Raw genomic sequence first — 23,386 nt, 5'->3', positions numbered from 1 at the left:
TTTATTTTGAGCACAACCTGTCAGCAAGCTAGTTTTGACACTGAAATGCAAGAGCGCGCCCAAAGTCCGATAGTACAGCACTGTTTTGGAGCTGCTGGTTGCTGGCAAGTGAGGGGGATATGAAAGCAGAGAGTCAGGCAGCAAAGAGGCATGCACTGCACACTCGCCTGCATCCAGCCAGAGGTCAAAGGCATCGATGGAGTCTAGAGGCTCCACGCCTCGCACTGGCTGTGTTCTTTGCAGCGGGGCCACGCCATTGCCGTTCTGATCTGCTGCACTCGCTGTGCGCTGCTCGGGACTGATTGACGGGCTGGTGGACAAGTGGTCTGGGCTGGCACCGTTGCTGCTGCTCGCGGACGAGGCCTGGGGCCGGTTCGCCCCTCTGCTGGTCTCGAAGGGCCTGTCTGACTTGAAGGGACTCTCTCTGAAGCTGTGCCTGATGGCGCAGGGTGGCTGCCCTTGCGAGCCTGCTGTGCAAGACACATCCTGTTATCAGCGGCATTGACACAGGAGACAGCTCAGAGTCGTCATAGAATCAGACGACGATGCAGAGCAATCATAAGTAAGAATGTAAGAAGCTTGCCTGCACTGCTGGACGAAATGTGTCTCGAGGAATTACTTCTGGCTCCTCTCAGAGGACAGTGCAGTGTGCGATCATGAGGAGGAATGTGCAGACTGCTAAACGATGAGGCTTGCGTGGGGAGGCATTGAGGGTGATTATTAGCAAGGCCCCACTGCGCAGTCCCTTTGTATGACATCATTTTTCTGGCCCCACACGAGAGCTGCCCTCAAGCTCACCAGGTTCAGAAGTATGGTGTTGCTGTGTAAAATAAATGAAGTACTGATGAACAAGCTCTCTCAAATAGGCTTTTTGCCTTTGCTTACGTCAGATCACTTTATCTGTAATCAGCTTTCTTCTCTTTGTTCGGGGAATCAACACAGAATGCAACTGAACAGACGCCCTTTCGCATGAACGATCCACAGACTTGCTGACCTGCAGGAACCAGCATAGTCCCCATCGGAGAGTCCTGCGTCCAGGAACGGGGGGACCGCCTTCACCCCCCCGAAAAGCGAGACCTTTTTGCCACGCTGGCACTTTTCCCACCAAGCACTGTCTCTCACTCATGATCAGATGTAGCATATTTTAGCTTTGTTCCAAAGGAGCTCGCTTCATCAAATTGCAGTTTTTGGGGGGCACTTTCTTGCTCCACCTTTTTTGACTGACTGCAAATTGCTGCACCCAAGACTTTTCGGATCATCTCCACCCAAGCTTGGCAGTGATTACCAGCAAGCTGATGTGTGGGCCAAACATTGATATCAAGTATTGAGATTGGAAATATGGTTTTCATGCTCAGCAAGTGCTGCAGTTTCATCTCATCCTTAACATTGATGGCGTGCTGGTACTGCCGGGGGGACCCCCGAAAATGACTGGACGATTTTTGCCGACGCTGGGTATCTAATCAGGCAACGGAACAATTATGGCCCAAAAGCGTAAGGAGCCTATCCACATCGATAAAGCAGACCACCTTTTCATCTTTTGGGGTTGAGAGTCGGGAGCCGGGTTTGCCGCACGGAGCGCACACAGCGGTAGTATATCTGACCAACAAGCACTGTGTAGTGCTCCAGGAGGCAGCCCGCAGCGCAGCTCGCGTAGCCGGAGCCGGGAAGATTGACACGGGGCAGCAACGCTTTAGCCGGGGGCAGCTCATGGGTGGCTTGAATAGAGCAGCAGGTGGGCTATGAGCCAGATGGAGCGATCAGAGACGGAGGAGAGGCGCGATGCCGAGACGCTGGCGGGCCTGGCCAACGCCCCCAGCACCAGCGGTGGGAACGAAGACCGGCCCAGCAGCTCGGGCCTCAAGCGCAAGACCAAGGTACTACCCTGCTAGTGGCCTGTGACAGTCAAAGGTCGCGCCTTGGGCACGGGAGTACTGTGATGGGGAGGCTGAGTGCTCAGAAGCAGTGTCTGAGGCGCTTTTGTGTCCGCAGACGCGCAAACCCTACACCATCACAAAGCAGCGAGAGAAGTGGACTGATCAGGAACATGCGCGCTTCTTGGACGCCCTGCGCATGTATGGCCGGGCGTGGAGGAGGATAGAGGGTGCGCGCCGTGCCCTGCTGCGGTTTCTTGCAACTTCCGGGCCTCTTCCCCTTCTGCCTATCCTGACATCCTATCCTGATGCCGCAGAGCACATCGGGTCGAAAACCGCGGTGCAGATCAGGAGTCATGCCCAGAAGTTCTTCTCGAAGCTGGAGAAGCAGGAGATGTCGGGGGCCAAAGGCGAAGGTGCGATTGCGTGGGAAAGTATCTCGTCCACAAGTATCTGGGCGTTTATGTGTCCTCCGATGGTCCGGTCCGAAGGTCCGTGTTTCAGCGTGGGGTCTAAGCTGGCCCAGCCCGACGGCCTCAGCCAGTGCGGTGGAGTTTCCTGGACGACAGAGCCTGGGAGGCTGCTTTGCATCTGCCGTGCTGACCTGACTGGTGAACTTGGAGGGGAGTATCCTGCCTTGGTATCATCATGGCACCTGGGCAGGAGGGGGTACTGAGTGGCATCCACCGTGGCTCTCACGAAGCCATGCCATGTGCACTCAGGGCTGCCGGACAGCATCATCAACATTCCGCCGCCCCGCCCCAAGCGCAAGCCCTCGCACCCCTACCCCCGCAAGCCATTCTCCGGGATCGGCAGCTACGATGGAGCGGGAACCACAGAGGGCGCGGGGTCGCAGGATCAGATGCCGGCGCATGCGCGGATGCCGGACTACTCACATCTGGCGCCCAAGCTCAAGGGCAACGAGCGCCTGGACGTCGCCGTTGCGGCCGTCACCCAGGCCGCCTCGGCCGCCGCGGCCGCGGCCGCTGCCGCGGTCATTTCTGCGGCCGGGGAGCACATCAGGGCGCACATGCAGGTGGGTCTTTTGCACAGCGCTCGGCTGAGAAAAGGCTGTGACGGCTTGGTGCTGGATTAGTTGTTGTATGCGTGGCGCACATGTTGAGAGTTTGTGCGGTGCGCGTGCAGGCATGCCCGCCTCAGTGCTTCCCCTTCTATGGCCTTGCGCCGTCCATGCTCGCTCAGCTGAGCCTGCAGCAGCTCAGCCCACAGGTGCGATTTCTACGCACCATCTATTTGAAGCAAGTACAAAGCGCATGTCAGCCGTGTCCAGCCATTGCCATGTCTCATTCTAGCATGTCTTGAGGTTCTGGCAGCAGCAGTATTGTGAGGTGGATCTTACCTAGCGCGCTGTGTGTCCATCCAGGGCGCGCTGCAGGGCTCGCAGTCCTCGATGCTGCCGCAGTACTCCGCCTTCAATCTGGCTGCGCAGACGGCGCCGCCGGCGGTCGGGCGGCCGGGCGCCTTTAGCAAGCTGCAGCGCAGCGAGTTCTCTGGCACCAGCGCCGACCCCTTGTCGGCCCCTGTACCCGTGCGCGCCATTGGGCGCACAAATGTTGATGGCAGCGATGGCAACAGGTGTGTGGCTCCCTGTACTTTGCGATGGCGTGTTTCTTTGAATGGCTGTTGAGTGCTCAGCTCGTTTGTACAGCGCTATGCTTGCAGCAGAAGGAGTGGCTTTGTGAGTGTGATGCATGGGGCTGAGGCGCTCGCTGTGGCTGTTGTGCAGTGCTTGCTCTCGGGAGGACCCACTTGCGGAGGATGGCCGTCTGCCAGGAGACACAGGAGCCACGTCGCGCCAGGTGCTTTCCCGGGTCTGTGCTTGTGGTGCTGGCGGGGACATGTGTAGCCCTTATGTCATTGAGGGACTTCTGCACTCCATTCTATGACCTGGACTGCAGGCTAATAAGCCGCAATCTGTGTGCAGGGCATGGGTGTCAACACGCTCAGCTCATGGCCATCCGGTGTGGGGCTGCAACAGCAGGCGGCGATGCAGCAGCAGTGGTCCCCGGAAATGCTGTCAGAGCTGTACTACAACTGGAACAACATGACCTCGCTCTCCGCCGCTGCGGCCGGGGCGAGCGGCGGTGTTGAGGCGGCAGCCGCCACCAAGGACAGCAACTGGCGCGCAGTGGTGCAGGCGGCCGCCGCAGCGGCTTCCCAGTGGGAGGTTCAGAAGCTGTCTGGCCTCCAGCACCGCGACAGCGGTGAGCTTGTGCCCACAGCATGACTGCAAGTTCTTTGCAATGTGTAGCTCTTCACTGGGCTCGTTTGATCTGTGTTGCACATACTGCCAAGGAGGGTGGGATCATCGCCTGAGCAGTCAGCCGTGTGCCTGTTTGCAGGGATGGGCCAGACGCAAAGCGTCTCTGCGCAGGCAATGGGCAAGGACAAGACGCTTCCTGTGCAGAACATAGCTTCGCGCAGTGCTCTCCGTGGGAACAAGGTGAGCTGAGGGACATCACACTTCTGTCTCTTCCTTTGTCAAATCCGTGTAGTCTGCCTTGTTTGTGGCATGGCTCAGCTTGGACCATCTATCATTATTTGAACGTAAATCTTGATTGGAATAAAATCTTGTACAACATGGCTTGTTCCAATGGCGCTTGCATTTATTGAACCTTGTCTGTTGCCACAGGTGCACAGCCTGGAGTTGAAGGCGCGCCGTCAGGGGCTGAGCGGCTCAGATGGCAGCGGTACCAATGCGGCCGAGGGCCGGGTGGATGCTGCATGCGCCAACGTGGGCAACCCCGACGCTGGCGACGAAGACTCTCCCTCGCGCAATTTTGACGACTCCCTGTACCAACCCCTGGGCAAGAAGGTGCGCAAGAGACTCCTCTGCCGTTGAGGCCAGCTTTAGAAAATAATTGTGATGCAATGCTGAGCCTGCATCCAGTTTGGGCATTGGCATTTGGCATGTTCAGCCCACATTCTGCTTGGTGATGTATACATGGTCGCCTTGTTCAATTACTTGGGCATCACACTTGAATTGTGCGTGCAAAGGCATGATGTGCGCTGAGCGGACGAGTTTTTTGCAGGGGGCGATGGGGTCGCTCGATACCAACAACTCTGACCTGGACACGGGCATGAAGGGGGAGGGCGAGCTGGCATACCAGGTGGACGCTGAAGGAGAGGGCTCCGGCTCAAACCCTACAGGTGGGCCCATAACTGCTGCCATGCACCCACTGCATTCGCTCACTTCTGGATTTTGGGCTTCATTGTGATTTGCATGGAGAAACTTTAGAGAAACTTTACCCGTTTCTTATGGAGACGGGTAAATCTTTTATTTAGGCAGTGCATGTGCTCACGGGAGCTGGTGGTATATGCAGGCAATGGGGAGAGCGGCAACAACAGCAATGGCAACTCTGGCGGCGAGGGCAAGAGGGGCAGCAACAAGGGCTCCAACTCTGGCTCTGGCAATGACACAGACCCCTGCGACAAGGATGTTATTGGCACCAGCAAGGAGCCCGCCGCTGCTGCACCCCCCCAGAGGTACCGCCTGGGCCCCACTCTCAAGAATTTACACATGCAGGGGGTTGCCATGCCCGTGACCCGTCTTGTGACATTCCCGCCTGCAGCATTTTCTGCAGTGCCCATGTGCAGCATGTAGCATACAGTGCTCGGTCGCCGCAGCAGCAGCAGTCATGAGTGGAGAGTTGGAAGTTGAGGCATTTTGTGAGAGATGGGTTGGGGTGTGCAGTGTGAGGGAGAGCATTGCTGGCAATGATGCGGGAGGCAGCGGGGGCACCAATGGCACCGGCAGTGGCAGCGGGAATGCCACTAGGATCAGCAATGGTGAGTGCTCCTGTTCTCTCTTCTGCCTGCATGTAGACCTACACCCTGTCAGTGTTTGTAGGCGTGTTTGGTGCTTTTTCAAGAGTCAGAGTTCTGTGCTCCCTCTTCTGCTGCCACTCAACTGGTAACAGGCGGGTCTGCATGGTTCGCTGCCTTGCAGGTACCCTTGCACAGCGCTCGCGCCCTGTTTTGCGCGTGTGTCGCTTCAGGAGAGCTGCGCATGGGGAGGCCCATGAGCCCCCCAGGCTGCTGGTGCCTTGTTTGATGGCGGTTGTGCCACAGGCGCGACAGTTCCAACAGGTCTGAGCAAGCGCGAGGGCAGCGATGAAGGCTGCACATCGCTGGAGCACCCGCAGCCGCGCGCCCACGGTGTCGGCAGCAGCGAGCCGGCCGACCCCGCCGCGGCAGCAGCCGCCGCCGCAGCAGCCGCCGCCTTCCTGGCTCAGCAACCGGCTGCGGCTGCTGCCCCCGACTTCTCCGCCCTCAACGGCGCGCAGGTGCGCTGCACTGTCGCTTGCAGCCCTTTCAGGGAGGGTCTTTCAGAGATTATTTCCGTCCTATACTTGCACGTATGTGTGGGTCTGAGTGTTGGTCTGCTTGTCAGCCACACTCCCAGAGTTGCTAGCAGTGTTACTGTGCAATGCTGGGGATTGCATATGGATGATGCCGGTGCTCACAGAAATCTCTGTGACGTGCAGGGCCTGATGGACACTGCGCAAATGGCGCAGGCGGCATCAGCGCTGCAGCAATCGGGCCTGGCGCCCTATCTGCTCCAGCAGCAGTACAATGCCCAGATCGTGCAGCTGCAGCAGGTGTGCACACCCCTTAGTCATCCATGGATCGCCTTTTTGGCGTTTGCAACTCTTGCCTTTCGTGTCTTGCGTTGTGTTTTTGCACCCCCAACTTACCTGGCTGACATAACAGGTCTTTGATGTGCCAGAGATTCTGGCCATTCTTGTGCTCAGTTGTGCATGTTGCTGAGGAGCTAAGGTATGCCGTGCAGGCGGCGATGATGAATTGGGGCGGCCAGAAGATGTCAGCGTTGGACATGTTCAGCAGCATCATGGGATTCCAGGCGCTGGCTGGGCAGCAGGCTGGACACCTGCAGGCCCCCGCGCTCAGACCCCGTCCCTCCGCCATTCCAGCTAACAGCGCTGGTGCGACATCCTCCTGCAACCGTATTTCCCAGCCAATATTGCTTTCTGGACAGTATTCCTGCACGTCCCTCCAAGTTACTTTATGCGTTAGCACATGTGCGCTTTTGCAAGCAGAAAGTCGAGTCTGTTGCACTGACCTCTTTGGTGCCGCGGCAGGTGCTAGGGAGCTCCTGTCGGCGCAGTCGGGGATGGCCTCCTTTGACGCGATGCCGCACGCGCCCGGTATGGTGCCGTGGGCGTCGGCCGATGTCGGGGCCGGCCTGGCCGATGCCGCGGCGCTGCCGACGGCCGCCTCGGGCGTCCTGCCGCGGCCCGGCAAGCCGCCCGTCGGCGCCGGCGCCGGCGCGGACTCGGTGTCCGTCAGCGGGCATGCGCATCAGAGCCAGGGTTTCATGCCGTACAAGTGGCGTCACCATCCGTTGCCGCGCGGCGTGCACCAGCTGCAGCCCGGCGGCCTGCTGTCGCTGGGCAAGCGCTCGGCCTCGGCGTCGCTGGCGGAGCCCGCGCGCAAGCGCGCCCTCAGTGGCAACCTGCCCTGACTGCCTGGGGCCCCGGAGGGGAACACGCAATGTCCCCTTCCACCTTGTGCACCGCCGATCCTCTGGACGGCCCCAGGCATGGCACTTGGACTCACTCCACTCTCCCATGTGAGTTGGCCGTGGTAAATAAAGGCGGCTGAGTGAACATAAATAAAGTGCTACTCTAGGGGAGTGGCTGAGACAGACAGGAGCCAGGGGCTGTAGAGCACTCAAGTGTGGGCAGTTCAGATCTTGGATGATAAAATTGGTGTTTGAGTTAACAACGTTTTAAGTCTCGCTCGCAATCGACTCTGATTTCTGGCAGGCCAATTGCCATATTGCAGAGACACCGGGAATGTGTTGCGCCCTTCATGTGTGTTATGATGGGTGCCCGTGCATGGTCGCAAATGGATGGAGGCTGCAACCTGTGGTCGAAAGATGTGTTTGATCACAAGTTGTATTGTTGACTGGTTATGGCTCAAGACGTGTTGACATGCACAAGCACAGCTAAAATTGTTTTGGCCCGATGATTGTCTGGATGATTGTCAAGCCGAAAGCTTAAGCTTCTTTCCTTCTTTTTTTCAAATCCGTGGCAGGGCTTGCAGGCAGCAATGTGACGGACAGATCGAGTCCAATCTGAGAGCCCCTGCCACTAGCGTCCTAGCTGTGTGTCAGCAGGACTCGCAAAGTAACGCTCATTGTATTGTAGACAAATTAAAAGCAATAATATTTTGGGTGGACACTCTGGGCTCTCTTTGTCTGGGTGTTCTGCTCAATGCAGCAGAGGCACTGATCATGTCTTTTGATGGTTTTGCGCGTACGCGCAACGCGTTCAGTTTCCTATTTCCAATTTGAAAATCATTTTTGACTTGTGTGGCACGTGTAACAGATTGGCTCTGATGACATCCTCAAGCTCAGGAATGTCAACAAAATCTGATGTATGCGCCGATCAAGGTGCAAGGCCTTTATTTTCGCCCATTTTGGCAATGGCAATTGCATGCACATAATGCTGTCTTCTTGGTGATCGTTGCTGCAATTGATCGTCTTGCGAGCAGAAGTAATATTGCACACCTTAGTGCCAAGTCATCAACACGCTCTGCATTGAACACTTTGGTTTCGACCTGAGCTCGATACTTATCACACAAAGCGCTCAGAATCTAGGAACATACCGCAATAGCCAATCAAGGTCTCTTCAGTGTCATACAGGAAGTCCACAGGATCATGCTGCAAATGAATATGTAATATCAATCCTTGACCATACCCTCAAATCCATTCGACGCCTTGGTGAGATTGGATCCAACAAATCAGCATTCAGAATGCATACCTACTTCCCCTGAGCAGTCCAGCAGCGGTTCGACAGAGAGAATGTATAAATCTGGGCCAGATACTGAGACTGGCCAACGCCTTTCTTCTCCCGCACAATGCCTCAAGGCAACACTGCACGAAAAGGAGCCAACAATAATATGTTGTTCTTCTGAACCTAAACTGCCTTCTTGTCTCATTCCTGGAATCCTGAATCCGCAAATTGACCTGGTCACACCGGTTTCAGAAGCAACTACAAGTCTGGGCTTGCACGATGACTTGCAGCAGCAGAGCTGCACCAGTCACCTTCGCCTCTGCATATCAACCAGACACACTCTCGACACATCAGCGCAGGCCAAAGACTAAAAATGCCACAGGGGGATCACCTGCTGCACAATTGCAGCTCAGTCCCTGCATCACGCCTCCACAATCTCAGACAGGTACTCTGAATAATCGTATTCCTCTGATGCCTGCAGCAGAAGGTTCCGCATAGCGCATGCACCACAACATAAAAAGTCACCATGCAATCTTACGGTACATCTTTCAGGTCGCCATTATTCCTCCACCACTGACCACATCTTCTCACACCGTGCATTGCCACCACAGGGTGTCTGCTCCCCAACACACAGACAGCTGCATGTTGGGAGACTCCAGCCATCTGACTGCAGATTAGCTTTCTGACTGGGCAGGCAGTGCCACTGAGCAGCAAGTCCGCCCAGTACTTGACGGCCTTCCCCACAGTCTCAGCATAACCTGTTCAATCCAACAGATCCCGAGGTCTCCGCGTGTGACTCTGCCTGCTTGTCTTCGCTGGATCGAACAACAAAGAATGCCAGGATTCAGGACAAAGGCTTATCAATCTGAGCCTGAGCTCGCACCCCACCAAAAGGGGTGCAAAAGCCCATATTCCCCTGGCGATCCTCCATTCGGCACTGCTCAATCCCCCCTGGCCCAATTCTTCCTGCAATCTGACTCTGGCACTGCAAATGAATAAGGGGGGCAAGCTGAGCAGAGCCTGCAGGAGGGCCAGCGCTTATATATCTAATAAAGTCTTCAAGAGGCTCCCTTGCAGATCCCCCGGAAACGAGGGCAGGAGCAGGAGAGGGGTTGCAGCCCCATCTCAAGAGCAAACAAAGATAGAATGCATCCCCAAAGCCAGCAGACAGCCGATACTCCCCTAAAGAGTCTGCACCCACACCTTGCAATCCCCGCCAGACAGATCCTGGCGGTTCCATTGCATGCATGCACAGCGCGCTCCTCCCACCACTGCTCAAAATACTTGACTTTTTCGGGGGACCGGGCGCTCCAAAAGCAGCCCATCAAATGTTGGATCCAGCAGGCGCCACTTGTCATGCAAATTTTGGCAGGCCGGGGGGGTATTGTTTTGCCCCATCACCCCGTCTCAGTGCCAGAACCCGGAAGGACCAGGGTCGAGAAAAAAGGAAACAAGGTACCCGAACACTCCCTTGCACCCGCAGCAAGTCCCGTGGTAGGCTCGACCCCCCACAGAAAACTCGGGGGGCCATGTCACCGGGACACAAGGCCGCCAGGCACAAGGGTGCACCCTGCTCGCTTGGAGCACCGACAAGCCAGCCTCAAACTTCTGAAATATGCGGACGAAGGGGCATGGACACTTTCCAGCCCCGTTGGATTCAGAGCGCTCCAAGCCTCCTGTGCCGGCGTCACATGACCAGCCTGCAGCGGGAGATCTCAGGCAAATTGGCCTGGCAGGCTGGCGCTGAGGGCGGTTGAGATGGCCTCAGCTTGGTTTTGTGTGGGCGACGTCCTCGCCAGAGACTCACATGAGCATGGTCAGCTGGCTGCGGTCGCCATACAGGTCCCGCCAGTGCCTCTCGTCCTGAGTCAGGGACTGAAGCTTCTGCATGACACAGATGGGTCTTCTCAGCAATCAGCACGCTGTCCTTGCCCGTTCAGGAAATGCGGTACTCCATCACACCCTGGCTGCGCAGCTTCGGATTTCGGACTTTCGGATCAAGGCAGAACCAGGAATTGGCACTACCGCTGGGAAGATGCATACAGCACAGCATCCACAATCAGAATCCAGCAGGAATCTTCTGGTGCCTTCAGAGCCAGAGTGAGACGGTCAAATCACAACTCAGATTTCAACTCTTTCCAGGCTTAGTGGACTGGGCTGGGGCGCACCTGCATGGTGATCAGGATGTTCTTCCTTGTCTTGGAGGCCACCGCCACGCAGCCGTCCTCGGCGATGGGCTGGAACGTGGGTGTCAGCGTGAAGATGTAGTTCTTGCCATGCAGGTCGTGCACCTTCACCTGCGCAGCCGCACAGCAGATACTGGTGAGCTCCAGTGCACACATTCCAACTAGCACGGCATTGACGCATGCCAAGTCTGCTCAATGCCTTGCTGAGTCAGCGATGCTGACAGCTGAGTATGAAGTATCAAGAGCATCAAAGAGCCCCCTCCGACCACAAAAAGCAAGCCATGCAAGCAGCACTAGTCCTACAGAGATGCCAAGTCCTCCCGGCGTATCAACAAACCGAACTCCTGCTGATCGTCAACTACCACTCTCATAGCATACCAGGCGTCTCTTGACCACGCTCTCGCCACGGCAAAGATGCGCGCAGGTGACTGAGCGGGCAGTCACCTCGACGGAGGTGGGCGTGAACGTGGTGCGCAGCATGTCGGTCTGCACGCCGCGCAGGGGAACGTACACCTTCACCATCGTGTCACTCTGCTCCCACGAGCACGTCGTCAGCACCCAGTACCCCTCCGACCCTGCCGCCGGGCCCGTAGCGCCGTAACCAAACGGCCACGGGTTCGCCAGCGCACCCCCCAGCGGCCCCGGGGAGACCAGCGCCCCCGGACTCGTGTGCCCCTGCGGCATATACACTCCCCCTGCGTGCATCACACACCCCTCGGCTCACCCCCTGCACTACAAGAGCAAAGGGATTTTAATTGCACCTTACAGAGCAGGCAAATGCAATACAAAGGACTACAGAAAAGGAAACCATCATCGTACAGCAAGCAGACAAGCACGCTTCGAGGCTGCCTTCACTGGCACACTTTAGGGATCCACATGATGGTAGGAACAGGCCGCCATGGCGATAGAGAATGACATGCAGCAAGGGAGAGGTGGGCAGGGGCGGGCAACCACCATCCGAGGCGTCGGATCTGCCGGAGTACTGGCGCTGCTGCTGGCCCCCAGGCGGCCCTGGCCACATCTGCGGCATCCCATAATCCAGCTGCATGGGGTTAGGTTGAAGCCCTGCAGGGGCGGCATCCTGTCTATCGTGCGCTAGAGAGGCCAGAAAAACGGCCCGAGGTACATGCAAATCTGGTGCATAGAACACAGTGTGAGAAGAGGGCGATGCAAGCACGCCGCCGCACCTGGCACGGCCTGCATGTTCTGCAGCCCCTCCACCAGCGGATTGCCCAGAGAGGGCTGGCTGGTCAGGCCTGGGAAGGACTGCCTCACAGGATCCACCTGGCCCAGCCCAAGTGGTTCGCCTGGCCGCTGAGCATTGCGGTATAATGGCAGTGCGCCCGTGACGGCTGTTTGAAAAGGGGCGAGGGCGACTTCACGCCTGCGCTTCTCCTGTGCAAGGGCACAGCAGGCCTTCAGGCTGATGGTGCAAAATGCCCATCGGCATGCCTCGACATGCTCTCCCAACGATTCTCTGCAATCCGCTTCGTGCCTGGTAGTAACAGCACGTTACCAAGGGTACGCTGGTTGTTCACAGCTACTTCGACGCTGCTTAAACCTTATTGTGTCAAGACCTCCTTGTTCCGGCTGCCACGCCATGACCACGATAAGCTCCCACTTCTAGTCGACACCCGAGCACTGCTTTCATCCAGCAATTGCTGGAAAGAATTAACAAATAGAAACGTGATGCACGCGTCGTGCAATTGCGCCGAAATTGAGGCCTTCTAACGGCAATCTACTTGTACGACACCCTCCATCGAGTTGAGGAAATTGGGACTCTAGCTCGGCCTCCAAGCCGAATTTTCTGTGACGGAGATACAAAACTCCAGCTTCGAGGGCACAGCATATCGATAGCGAAAGCAGGGCGGCGGACACACCAGAGACCAAGATCCGGCGCGTGTTGCCGGCAGTCACGCGTTGCCTTAGACACCTTCGAACCGCAGACGTCCTCCTAACTCTAAGGTGCCATTGACAGAAATGCCAAAAAGAAACTGTGCTGCGAATGTCCACATGAGGCACAGCTGCCGAAACCAGCAGGCTGCTGCATCACAATACAAACCTCGGTATGATCAAACGTCTTATCAGAAGCTCTCGTGCCCCAAAGAACACTCTGCAAAGCAAGCCAGTGGTATCAGGGGCCCCTCTACCAGGGGCAGGGATCTCCTGACTGCTGCATTGCTCGCTTGCAAGGCTAAAATTTGAGTCAATAAGTCATTGCGACGCGTCGCCCAGCAGCGAGAGCTCGCCAGAGCTTTGTGCGGTGTTGCCAACACTATACGTGAAACCTGCATACCTTCTGGAGGTCTGACAAGAGTAACACGAGGCGTGTGCGGACAAGCTGTCTGGTGGTGAGTCCCAAGAGCCTCTCCACTTCCAAAATGTCATCGTCAAAGTTGTCCATTGAGCACAAGCCTCATATCGTGTCTGCGCCGCCCCTGCGCAGACTACTTGAGCAATCCTCCTCCAAATTATGAGAAGTTTGTGTGGTGGGCTCAAATGGGTGCTATGCTGACGGTAGAGTCTCTACCGCGTGACGCACGAGATATGTTCGCCGAGCGGCGTTCTTCTTTTGTGGCCTTTTCCCGACCCCAACTCGACATGGGATTTAATGTGGCCCTCCCTACCCTAGACCTACAATTCACAGTCCGAACTCCAGGTCAGGATATGCTGATCTTCTGAATGCCATCGTACACACTTGACACAAAAAATCACGATGAAGAAAAGAAGCTCTTGTGTCGGCCGGGGTGCAGGGCGGTCGGGGGCGAGGGGCGCGCAAGGGACTCTAGTTGTAAGTGTTGCGGCAGAGGGCCGTCTGATCCAGCAGTGAAAGCACTGCTTTGAGGAGTTTGATCATGGAAAGCTAGGCTGCAATGGGCACGCACCTCTGCCTATGCTGAGGTGGGTGGCAGGAGCACCAGCGCTGGTGCCCGCTCCGCCACTGCCGACAGCCTCTTCCTGCTGAATTTGCCCAATCCCCTGCAGCAGCCCCAAAATGCTAGTGAGAATCTGTCCATTCTGCTGCTGTCAACGGGCCTGCAGCCACCCCAGCAGTCTTCCATTCCATGGTCATCATGGCGCCATGGTCACCAACAGCTGCCAGCGGGGACTGTCTCGCACCTTGTCAGGAACACTCCCTGTGCGAGGCAGCTGCTTGGGTTAAAGGGCACTCTCCACCAACCATTGGAGCCGCTGGTTTTTTGCCACCGCCGATCTCTCCAGCTTCAGCCGGTCGAGCGCCCGCTGCAGCTCCTCTGCGCGGCTCTCGCTCACCGCCAGCTTGTGATTTCTCTGCCGGTCCCGGAATTTCTGCTGCGTGCGCCTGCGCGGCCCAGATCAGCCCATGTCATGCACAGGCATTTGACAGACAACCTTCCAAATCGTCACCAGAACGGGCAGTGTCTCGAGGGGCATGCATGGCATGCATTGCATGCTCAACAAAGCAGTGAGATAAAAGAGGACAGATGGAGACAAAGGCATTTGCCTACCGGTTGTTTTTCCTGATGGCTCTCAGGCCGTCAGCATCGCTGCCTCGCACAGGTTCCTTCCCATCTGAGCTGCTTGCTTCCGGCTGCTCGAGTGGCACCACGAGCCTGCTCTGGGCTCTTCTGGGCTGCCTGCGCTGCACAGGCAAGTCCGTGCTCCCCAGGCCTTGGCCGGTTCTGTTGCGGCTGCTATGCCTTCCCCTGCCTCCCGGCTCCTGATCCTGAAAGACGCGATGATGTGTCAGATTGCATGAAATGCACACCAGCAATTCAAAAACAACTCTTATTGTGGCGTGCCCTTGATCTAGGCCCTCAGACCAAAGAGGTTGCATTTACAGCAGCCATCCACCCAAAGGTTTTCCACTTAGACAAATGGCCTGGACTTTTTCGGAAGGGGCAATCAGAAATGCTGCAAAGGGGGCACCTTTTATGATCCTACCAAGAAACTCGCTTAGAGGCTTTCAAGACAAATGTACATGCAATGGACCCCTTGCGACGGGACCATGTTATTGTACTACACTTTGCGTCCCAGACGAAGACTCTTACTTATATCAGAGGCATGCCGATGACGTTGTCGGATAGACCCCCTCGAGGCTGAATGTTGGGCGCAGCCAGATCCAGCACGGCATCGAAGTCCACGTCTTCGTAGTCCAGTGGGAGCGACACGACCCTTAGTGGCATCAGGGTCACACAGCTGCCATTCTTAGACTGCAGGATCCTCCCAATTCCCCAACACGCACTCCCTAGCAGAAAAGAATGTCCAAGGTGGAAATCTTGCTACGTCCGTTCTAGTGATGACGAATGCGGTGGTCGGCGGAACCCGAATTTGGGCAGTGTGCGCTGCCCGCAATGGGCAGCACCAGGAGTCCTTGGTGCCGTGAATTGCCCCTCGTTAAAACGATAATGAGAACTTGTCATTGAGAGCACGTAGATCTCTGGATTTGGGCTCCCGTCATATAGCACAAAATTCATCTTGGTGCTCTCTCCACTTTCGGAGCTGTGAAAATGTTTCCATCACCACCTGCTGGCCTATGGCGATGGTCACCTATATTCATAAATATTGAGAGATAATTGACGGTATTGGCACATATTAGTCAAGACCTGGAGGAGGATAAATTGAATCTAGAGGCCAAGGATCAACATGTCTGATGCTGCATATACAACCTTCCCTGGATTGAATCAGGCCCTTGAAAGCCGCTGGGCCATTCGCAAGAAATGCCAGGCTGTTGAGCTGTGCTTAGACGCCAACAGGTGGGCGAGCTCGGTGGCATGGTCCATACCTTGCTCCATGCATCACAAGCTGCTCCATTGATGATAGCTAGAAAGGACCTTGCTATGCACCAGGGACAACTACCGTGGATTCTTCGAGCAGTGCTTTTCTCAGCTCCTGAAGCAGATTTTTGGCTATGATGGATCCAGCTGGCTGGATCAAGTTGCCCAGGCAAGTCCAGTGTGTATCATAGACACTCTGCACTTTCTACTTTCAGGACCACCATGAGCAGTATGTTAGATGATTACCATCATGTGTACTGTCGCAGAGTGGCGAGGAGGCCAATGCGCGAGCCCTTGAGGACCTGCTCTCACCCCACGGCAAGCTGTTCAGGGCCATGCACAGCGCGGATGCTGATGGGCTCATCAAATTCATGTTCCCCCTAGAGCGCCTCCCCACACACACGCAGCTTCTTCTTGCATCAGAGGGGGGCAGGTAAACGCAATCATTCTCGCCCCAACCTTCGGCTTCTATCCTGTCATTGTTTCACCGTACAGGGAAACAAAAACAATTGTCTTGTGCTGAGCAGGCAGGAGCTGGAGCGCTGGCCTCAGTACAGGGGCCGCATATTCCAGGACGCGCAAGGGCGCACCCAGATCCACCTCAACGTGCTCTCCTATTTCCTCTTCTGGATGGCCTTCTATGTGCTGCGCGGCAGCCAGGCGCAGTCCCTCGCTGCACCCACGCGCGCCGCCCTCTACAGCCACCTCAACCCCTCCTTCGGCTCTGTCAAAAAGGTGCTTTAGTGCCCCCCTTTATGTCCCTCCAAGGACCTTCCCGTCTTGAGAATTATTCTCAATCTATAACTGGGCAAAGAAGGCCCACATCAACCCAGTGGGCAATGCCTGCTGTCCCATGTATATGTGAAGGATATGGCTACATAAATGTGTAAAAAGCTGACGTCTTGTATACTTTCGTAGACACTGGGGCTGACGAGGAGCCAGGAGCCAGTGGAGGGGCACCCTTACCTGCGCCTGCTGCGGCTGTATCTGGAGGATTTCCTGCCGCGTGACGATGCCAGCAGGCTTGCAGACCGCAGCAATGGTGCGTAGCCCGCAGAATCCTTCGCACTGTCATGGACGTTCTGCTGTGAGCAGCTTCTGTCCCCGACCACCTTGCTTGAGTATTGCCGAGGCTCGCGCGGTGAATAATTCAGCTGTCAGATTGGCCCGGATCTGTGAGAATTGTTGGCTGACCGGCACCCCATCCCTCCTTTCCCGGTACATCTTACATTTGTTATGTCTGCGTTGTGCGCCAGGTCTGCGGGGGTCGGGAGCAGCGGGGTCGTCGCAGATGCTGATGGGTTTGCCGGCGGCGGCGGCTGCTCGGCCGGCCGCGCAGGAGCACCCAACGCGTGGCGAGCTGCTGCTGTCGGTGTTCATGGAGTTCTGGATGGCCGACGGCGACTGCCCATTGCCCGGAGCGCCCCTGCCTGGCGGCGGCAGCGGTCCCAACACGCCAAATGCGCGCAGCGGCCGCGACGGCTGGCGGGACTTCAACGACAGCTGGGGCGGCCTCCTCTCCGCACGATCCTCCTCCCTCAGGTCCTTCTCGGCCCCTCCTTCCTCATTCTCTATTCTTTTGATCTGATCACTGTTATCCAGTGAGGTCATCTCTCCAATGTCAAGAGATCACCTCAAACTAGAGCTCAGAAGGTGGTCTCTAAGCCCTGCAAGATCGCTGATTCATCTTGCAGGGCATTCATTGCGGGCATGGCTGTGTGGCCAAGTGATTGTCTTGTGGATGATGGCGGCTGGATTGATGACGGTGCACATAGGAAATTGCATGGTGCTTTGGATGGGCTGCAGGGCGGTGTCGTTTGATCCCCCCGGCGAGGATCTGGTGGGGGCTCTGGTGGTGCTGGCGCGCTACGTTGTGTCGGTGGAGACGCCCGGCAGCAAGGACGGTGCTTACAGCCTTGCGCAGGCCGGCGCCTCAGCATGGCTGCCGCTGTCTCCAGTGCAGCCCCTCGTCTCCATGCAGGTATGTCATGACTTGATGCAGGACAAATCAAGGAAGCTACCAAGATGTTGATGGAAGTGTCAGCTTGAAAATTTGGGTCGGGAATCAATAGAATAGCAAAGAAGTGCTCTAACGTGCACTGCTGCACCAGTGCTCTTGACTGTGCCTTGCCCAGCGCCGAGGAGTGCTAAATGTGTAAGAAATCTTTGTGATGGATCCAAGGATGTGATGAAGGGATCAGTAATCTGGACTGTGCAGGTGCCACGAGTTGTAGGGACTCCGTACTTGCCGCCCAGTCTTGGAGCAGCCGCCCGCCCTCCTGCACAGGTGGAGCCCTACCTTCCTCCTCTTCACCAATCATTTGTCTTTCCCAGCTCCCCTAAATTTTCCCTTGCAGCAGGATTTTAAGAGAGCTATGCGCGCAGGCGTTCGCTCGGAACCTGTACCGGCTGCTGCGCAGGGCCTTCACCCAGTGGCCGGAGCAGCGCGCCGTCACCCCCATCGTGCACCTCTGGTGAGCGGCCCCATGCTCTGCAGAACTCACTCTTGTTCAGCCAACGGCACAACTCTCAAGAAGTCTCCCCCAGTCTTTCAGTTGGGCTTCCAGGGTTGTGCCCGATCATCTGGTTTTTATCATGACGGCGGTGGTGTGAGCGCAGGTGCGCATATATTGCGCCGTGGTGGCCGCCGAACGGCGCCACGGCCGCGGCCTCGGGGGGAGGCCAGCCGCAGCCGTCGCCGGGGGGCGCCCCGCAGGCGCTCAGGCGGCAGCTCAGCCACGTGGGCGAGCTTGTCGTGCGCCGCGCGCCGGGAGAACCCCAGCAACAGCAAGGGTGCGCTCTCCAGCCGTCCATGCGTGCGTCGTGGGCTGCGTGCCATAAATGCAGGATGCGCAGCGAGCGGCTGCAGGCTTCTTTTTTATTGGCAGAAGGACCATGTTCATGGGAGATACGCCACGATGATGCACATGCGTGCTTGGGGATTATCTGGTGTTGGGTATCAGCTTGAGATGGTCTTCACGCTGCGCAGGGATGCCTCGGCGGGGCGTTTCAGCGGGGCGCAGTGGCAGTCCCACGTGCTGGCAAACATGCCCTTCTACTCGCTGCTGCTGCCGCTGTTCCTGGAATTCACGCGCTCGCGCGTCTCCTTCCGCTGCGACGAGTCCCTGGAGGGCCTCAAGCGGGTACGCCCTTCTGCGCTGTACATCTTGCAGCATGCTGGTCTGTGTGGGTTTACAGGCTTCTGGGTACTGGGTACTCCTGACCTCATGCGGAGGCAGTAAAAGAATTGAGTCGAGACCTCTTGCATAGCTCTGCCCGCGTTGCTCTGAGACCTTCGTTGATGCAAGAGCATTCAATAGCTGGACATGTTCCAGACTGTCAGCGCTCATTTGTGTCAACACATGCTTGAAGCAGAGGGTGTGGCGCTGCGCAGGTGCTGTTGATATTCGCGCAGGCGCCGGAGCTGTGCGAGCTGATCGCGGCGGTGGAGGACGACTACGCACGCTTCCTGCAGCACCCCGGCCGCCGACCGGAGGGGCCCTACGCGGAGCTGCTGCCCTTCCTGGCTGAGCAGGCGCAGGACTGGGAAGCCGCCGCGCTCGCCACGTCATCCGCCGGGTCTCCCACCTCCTCTGTGAGTGTTCCCTCCCTGGGAAGCATTGGATCCCTTCCTCTGCCTTGCCAAGGCACGCTGCTCACGCCGAGAGCGCGCCATTGTAAATGCTCAGGACCTGCTGCTGAAAGTGGCAAGTGTTGAGGAAGTCTCACTCCACTGCAACGAGTTCTGCCAGCAAGCCCCAACGTGGCGCTCAGTCTTGCTGTTGCAAATGTGCGTGCACGTAAAAGCCCCAGTACCAGTGCATTGATAAGGGCTGCACGGGTTTAAAAGGTGCTCGAGACTGCATGGCAGCCGCGTCACCTGTCAGCTTGTGACCGTGCGGGCTGAAGGATGCCTTGCTGGCTGCACAGGCGCTGCCAGAGCTGCAGATGTTTTCGCGGGAGGCGGGCGGCGCGGCCGCAAAGGCGCAGGAGGTTCTGACAGCCGCGGCCGGGGCCGGGCGCGACTCGCTGCTGGCCGATGTGCGCGCTCTGGCCGCCGCCGTGCTGCCCATGCGCGCCGCTGAGGCCACCGCCACGCAGCCGACTGGCGCCGCCGCAGCCGCCTCGCAACCGCTGCCGCACGTCCGGGTGTGTCTTCTCGTTCAGTATGATTGGAATGGCAAGCGGCGGTCTGTGTGGGCTTCCATAGAGCCCTGGTGGAGTCTGGGCATGATATAGCGACTGCACTGGCCTATTTTCAGGGCTGCAACTGTGCAGTGGTTCTGCAGAGCAGATCGTGACAAGCTCCAGGAATGGACTGCCGCGAGTAATGTTGCGTTCTGTCATGTTCAGGCGCTAAGGCTGGGACGACGGGAGGACCTGGGTTACAGGGGAGACCCGCTGCGGCGGCCCATAGCGTCGAACGAGATAGCCTGGCTTGTGCGCGCTCTCGTGCACGCCTCGGAAGCGGCCAACGGTGCCCTTGGTCTCGACCGGCCTGCCACAGAGGAGGAGACAGCACAGGGAGGCCTTGTGCAGGTGCTGCGGCTGTAATTCTGCTGTGTTCTGCCAGACAATTGATTTTACTGATATCCTATGTGCTTGAACGGTGTTTATGTCAATTGCAGTTGTGCATACCCTATGCTAGAAGGTACCACAGAGGCAGCTTTTGGGGTCGCACCTGCGGCGTTATTCAAGAAACCCTCGCGCATCATGCATTCTGTGAGGAAGACTGCTCTGCTGATGAAGAGTGTCTTGCTGTGCAGCATGCAAAGGAGGTGCTGCGAAAGAGGGGTGGCATAAATATGCGCAACCCCTGGGGCATGTGCCTGGCCGAGGTGCAGACGCTAATATGGATCCCAGTGCTGCTGACAGCGCTGCGGCTGAGCTGGCACACCCTGGCATTCATCTGGCGAGTCATCACCGAACCTTATGAGGAAGACCCCCACCCGTCCCCCAGCAGCGGCTATGAACATGGCCATGACCACAGCTCCTATAGCCACGAAGCATCCCTGTAGCAAGACCAATTTGAGTATGGACCACACTGTATGGTGCTGCTAGCTGGGTGCAGAAGTGGGGCCCGAACTCGAGCAAAGGATGAAACATTGACTTGGAACAAACAGGAATACTGCAGGGTTGCTGAAAGTGCCAATCTTTGCGTGCATGGGTGTGTAAGAATGGGCTGGTGCCACCGTGCTGGTGCCAACTAAATTAGGCAAGGTTCTCCCAGGTGCATCTTCGCTTACACTGCTGCTGGCATCTTCGTAAGAAGCATAGTGCTAATGACCTATGATCTAATAACCCCATTTCCTCCTCCTTTCTTCCTAAACCACCAATTTCCACAAGCAGGGTCATGAGGGTGCATGCGTTGTGGGTTATCTCCCATCTTTGACAAATTCCTGTTCTAATAAAACGCATGAAAACTTTCAAACCCAGTGACACTGTGCAGCTTAACAAACATTTATATTCAATGAACATGCGGTGTGCGATAAATAACATGAAAAGACATGTTAGTCAAAAGGGCATGTGCCCTTAAACTGCGCATTTTCTTACCACTGCATCCAGATTCATCCACACCGATGACTGCAGGAGCAACTCATCGCTCTGGCAGCACAGGATCCTTCTTGCGCAAATCAGCTTCAATGCCCTCCTGTGTCAGACTCTTCTTTTTCAACTGGTTTGCGTTGGGAGGAGATGCCGCCTCCAGCTCCTGCAGGCTCTGGCAGACGCGCTCCGTTATGTCCTTCCACACCTGCACAGCGAGCACATGAACATTCAACACCTTGCCATTAATGCTGTGCGCGCACTAAGAGAGTCCATGCAAGATGTGCCATGCTGTTGGCCAGCCCCTCTGAACTTCCTGGGGCGCCGATCAGCTTTGTTGACTTGTGAGTCGCAGAGGCGCCAACTTCAGTATTATCATATCATTTACCATGTTGCCATGCTGTTCCTGCCAGAGACAGGGTGCGTCTGCAAACACGCTGCAAAAAAAGGCGACAGCGAAGAAAGGTCGGCCAGGTGAGCTGGATGGGGCAGGTGGCGCGCCTGTTTCTGGTCGGTGCCGGGCTGGCCGCAGCGGCAGGTGAGGTCTGACACGTCCAGGGGCTGCCCAACGGTGATGTCCACCTGGCGGCCCACCCGCGGAATCCGCCCATGCTCCGGCATAACCCGCCCCATCCCACTGTGGTAGAAGGGCAAAATCACCGGGTTCCTGCGAATGTGCACAGATCTGCTCTCACCACCCCCTTGCTCAACAATTGCACATTGTAAGTCAACACCTCCACATGTTATTGTACTAGACAAGCAGAGCCATGCAGAAGCCCTGCTCTCACACACAGCGCATGATGTGCAATGCATGCATCCCCAGGAAAATTCGCTGCACCCTCCTCGGATCCAGGGGTTTCACGGGGTCACAGGATGGCCTCTGGAAGCATGCGTGAGGCAGAGCTCTGATGCACAGGCATGTGTGGCAGCTGTATAACGAGCAGAAGGAAGAAGAGGAAATGTGACTAACCTGCCGCTCTCAGCGACGCAGTCGCAGACGAGCTTGCCGACGCCCCACTTGCAGGGCTGCACGCGGCCGCTATAGCCGACGCGGCCCTCTGGGAACACGTGCACCCAGTCCCCCCGCCCCAGCAGCCGCGCCGCCGTCTGCATCGCCGGCTGCTGCAGGCCCCGCCCCCGCTCGATCGGCAGCGTCTTGCCGCTCAGAAAGAACTGCCTGGCGCGCCACACAACCACCCTCAGCACATGCAGCTCAGGGGGCGCAATACATTACTGTCCAGGGGACTCTAGAATATTTAGTACCCCCTGTGCACAAACATGATCACGTGACCTGGAAAAGCGGCGCTGGAGAGTGACGGGTAGGCTGACCTAGCAAGATGTGGCTAGGTGTCTGGAAGGTGTAGAAACATCTGGTTACACGGACATGAAACAAGAGTCAATTCCAATAACCATGTCCCTGCTGGGCGTTTAACCGTTGAAGCCCCGGCACAGTCCCTTGCTGGTGTCTATAGGGGGTAAAGGTTGCTGGGCTGAGGAAGCTCACCCCAGAAAGGCGTTGCGGTAGCAGATCTCCTTGGCGCATAGAGACCACCGGTTGCCCCCATGCATGCTTTCTGTGTAGAAGAACTTCCACGGCAGCAAGGCGCTGAGCACGACGGGGTCATCTATTGTACTGCAAGGACACATGACGATCAACGAGCCGCATGCACATGTTGGGCACGGAAATATTGACAAAGGCTACAGGCGAAAGACACCAGATTCCTTTGTTGGTGATCCCACTAGCGGCAAAGTATATGCAAGCTTGGATGTCTCGGGTGAGGCTTTATAATCACGCACCTGGTGTGATTGCAGACTGTCAGCAGGCCAACGCCAGGGGGCCTGTTATTGGCTACCTCCTCGATGCCTTCAACATTGGTGATCCTCGTGGTGTTGAGCACATTGAGCACAAACTTGCTCCCTATAGCTACTAGACCTAGCGTAAAATTTCTACCTAGATCTCCCCACGGCGCATCTATGGGCACCCCGTCAAGAGGATCAGTTTCACAGATCGAGTCCATCAAGACTAGTGCGTCTGCACCGCCCTCCTGCTCAATGAGATATCAATGATAGGTGTTACGAAGACAATACGGTGGCATGAGTAGTAGCCCATAGATCGGAGGATGTAGTCATGAGATGCACTTGTTCAAGGAAGCCGAGGTGCCGTGAAAATACCAGCCTTTTAGCTACAAGAATTACGACTTAGTATACACAGAAGTTGCTCGATCTGATGGGCCGGTGAAAGATTC

At 56.7% G+C, this 23,386-nt stretch overlaps 5 protein-coding genes across 5 annotated transcripts; 2 read left to right on the top strand and 3 right to left on the bottom strand.

Annotated features, from left to right (window-relative positions):
* Positions 1 to 1,739: 1,739 nt before the first annotated feature.
* On the top strand, positions 1,740 to 7,377 carry COCSUDRAFT_55478 (hypothetical protein; the record flags this gene model as incomplete). Its single annotated transcript, XM_005651958.1, has 17 exons — positions 1,740 to 1,874; positions 1,990 to 2,101; positions 2,189 to 2,287; positions 2,594 to 2,907; positions 3,018 to 3,101; positions 3,256 to 3,467; positions 3,619 to 3,691; positions 3,817 to 4,096; positions 4,235 to 4,335; positions 4,525 to 4,707; positions 4,925 to 5,042; positions 5,216 to 5,378; positions 5,587 to 5,681; positions 5,964 to 6,178; positions 6,380 to 6,493; positions 6,685 to 6,838; positions 6,995 to 7,377. The coding sequence occupies 17 exons, from the start codon at positions 1,740 to 1,742 to the stop codon at positions 7,375 to 7,377; spliced, it is 2,835 nt and encodes a 944-aa protein (XP_005652015.1).
* Positions 7,378 to 10,456: 3,079 nt separating this feature from the next.
* COCSUDRAFT_55477 (hypothetical protein) lies at positions 10,457 to 13,243 on the bottom strand (the record flags this gene model as incomplete). The annotated part of the gene is made up of 6 exons (XM_005651957.1): positions 10,457 to 10,537; positions 10,822 to 10,950; positions 11,218 to 11,534; positions 11,794 to 11,904; positions 12,027 to 12,234; positions 13,136 to 13,243. 6 exons carry the CDS (start codon positions 13,241 to 13,243, stop codon positions 10,457 to 10,459), a joined length of 954 nt encoding a protein of 317 aa, XP_005652014.1.
* A 487-nt stretch (positions 13,244 to 13,730) lies between these two features.
* Positions 13,731 to 15,005, bottom strand: COCSUDRAFT_55476 (hypothetical protein; the record flags this gene model as incomplete). Its single annotated transcript, XM_005651956.1, has 4 exons — positions 13,731 to 13,818; positions 14,021 to 14,161; positions 14,328 to 14,545; positions 14,895 to 15,005. 4 exons carry the CDS (start codon positions 15,003 to 15,005, stop codon positions 13,731 to 13,733), a joined length of 558 nt encoding a protein of 185 aa, XP_005652013.1.
* Positions 15,006 to 15,227: 222 nt separating this feature from the next.
* COCSUDRAFT_45875 (hypothetical protein) lies at positions 15,228 to 20,614 on the top strand (the record flags this gene model as incomplete). Its single annotated transcript, XM_005651955.1, has 14 exons — positions 15,228 to 15,575; positions 15,669 to 15,774; positions 15,863 to 16,029; positions 16,124 to 16,331; positions 16,515 to 16,638; positions 16,853 to 17,138; positions 17,403 to 17,577; positions 17,982 to 18,070; positions 18,216 to 18,389; positions 18,586 to 18,739; positions 18,991 to 19,191; positions 19,527 to 19,745; positions 19,950 to 20,135; positions 20,363 to 20,614. Exons 1-14 carry the CDS (start codon positions 15,466 to 15,468, stop codon positions 20,612 to 20,614), a joined length of 2,451 nt encoding a protein of 816 aa, XP_005652012.1. The 5' UTR covers positions 15,228 to 15,465.
* A 910-nt stretch (positions 20,615 to 21,524) lies between these two features.
* Positions 21,525 to 23,158, bottom strand: COCSUDRAFT_11197 (phosphate acyltransferase; the record flags this gene model as incomplete). The annotated part of the gene is made up of 4 exons (XM_005651954.1): positions 21,525 to 21,807; positions 22,111 to 22,317; positions 22,645 to 22,773; positions 22,938 to 23,158. The coding sequence occupies 4 exons, from the start codon at positions 23,156 to 23,158 to the stop codon at positions 21,525 to 21,527; spliced, it is 840 nt and encodes a 279-aa protein (XP_005652011.1).
* Between the last annotated feature and the right edge of the window lie 228 nt (positions 23,159 to 23,386).

The sequence above is a fragment of the Coccomyxa subellipsoidea genome (assembly GCF_000258705.1).
Source record: "Coccomyxa subellipsoidea C-169, whole genome shotgun sequence".
In the NCBI taxonomy this organism is placed as follows: domain Eukaryota; kingdom Viridiplantae; phylum Chlorophyta; class Trebouxiophyceae; family Coccomyxaceae; genus Coccomyxa; species Coccomyxa subellipsoidea.
Note: the sequence above shows the minus strand (reverse complement) of the source record. Positions and strands in the feature narration are given on the sequence as shown.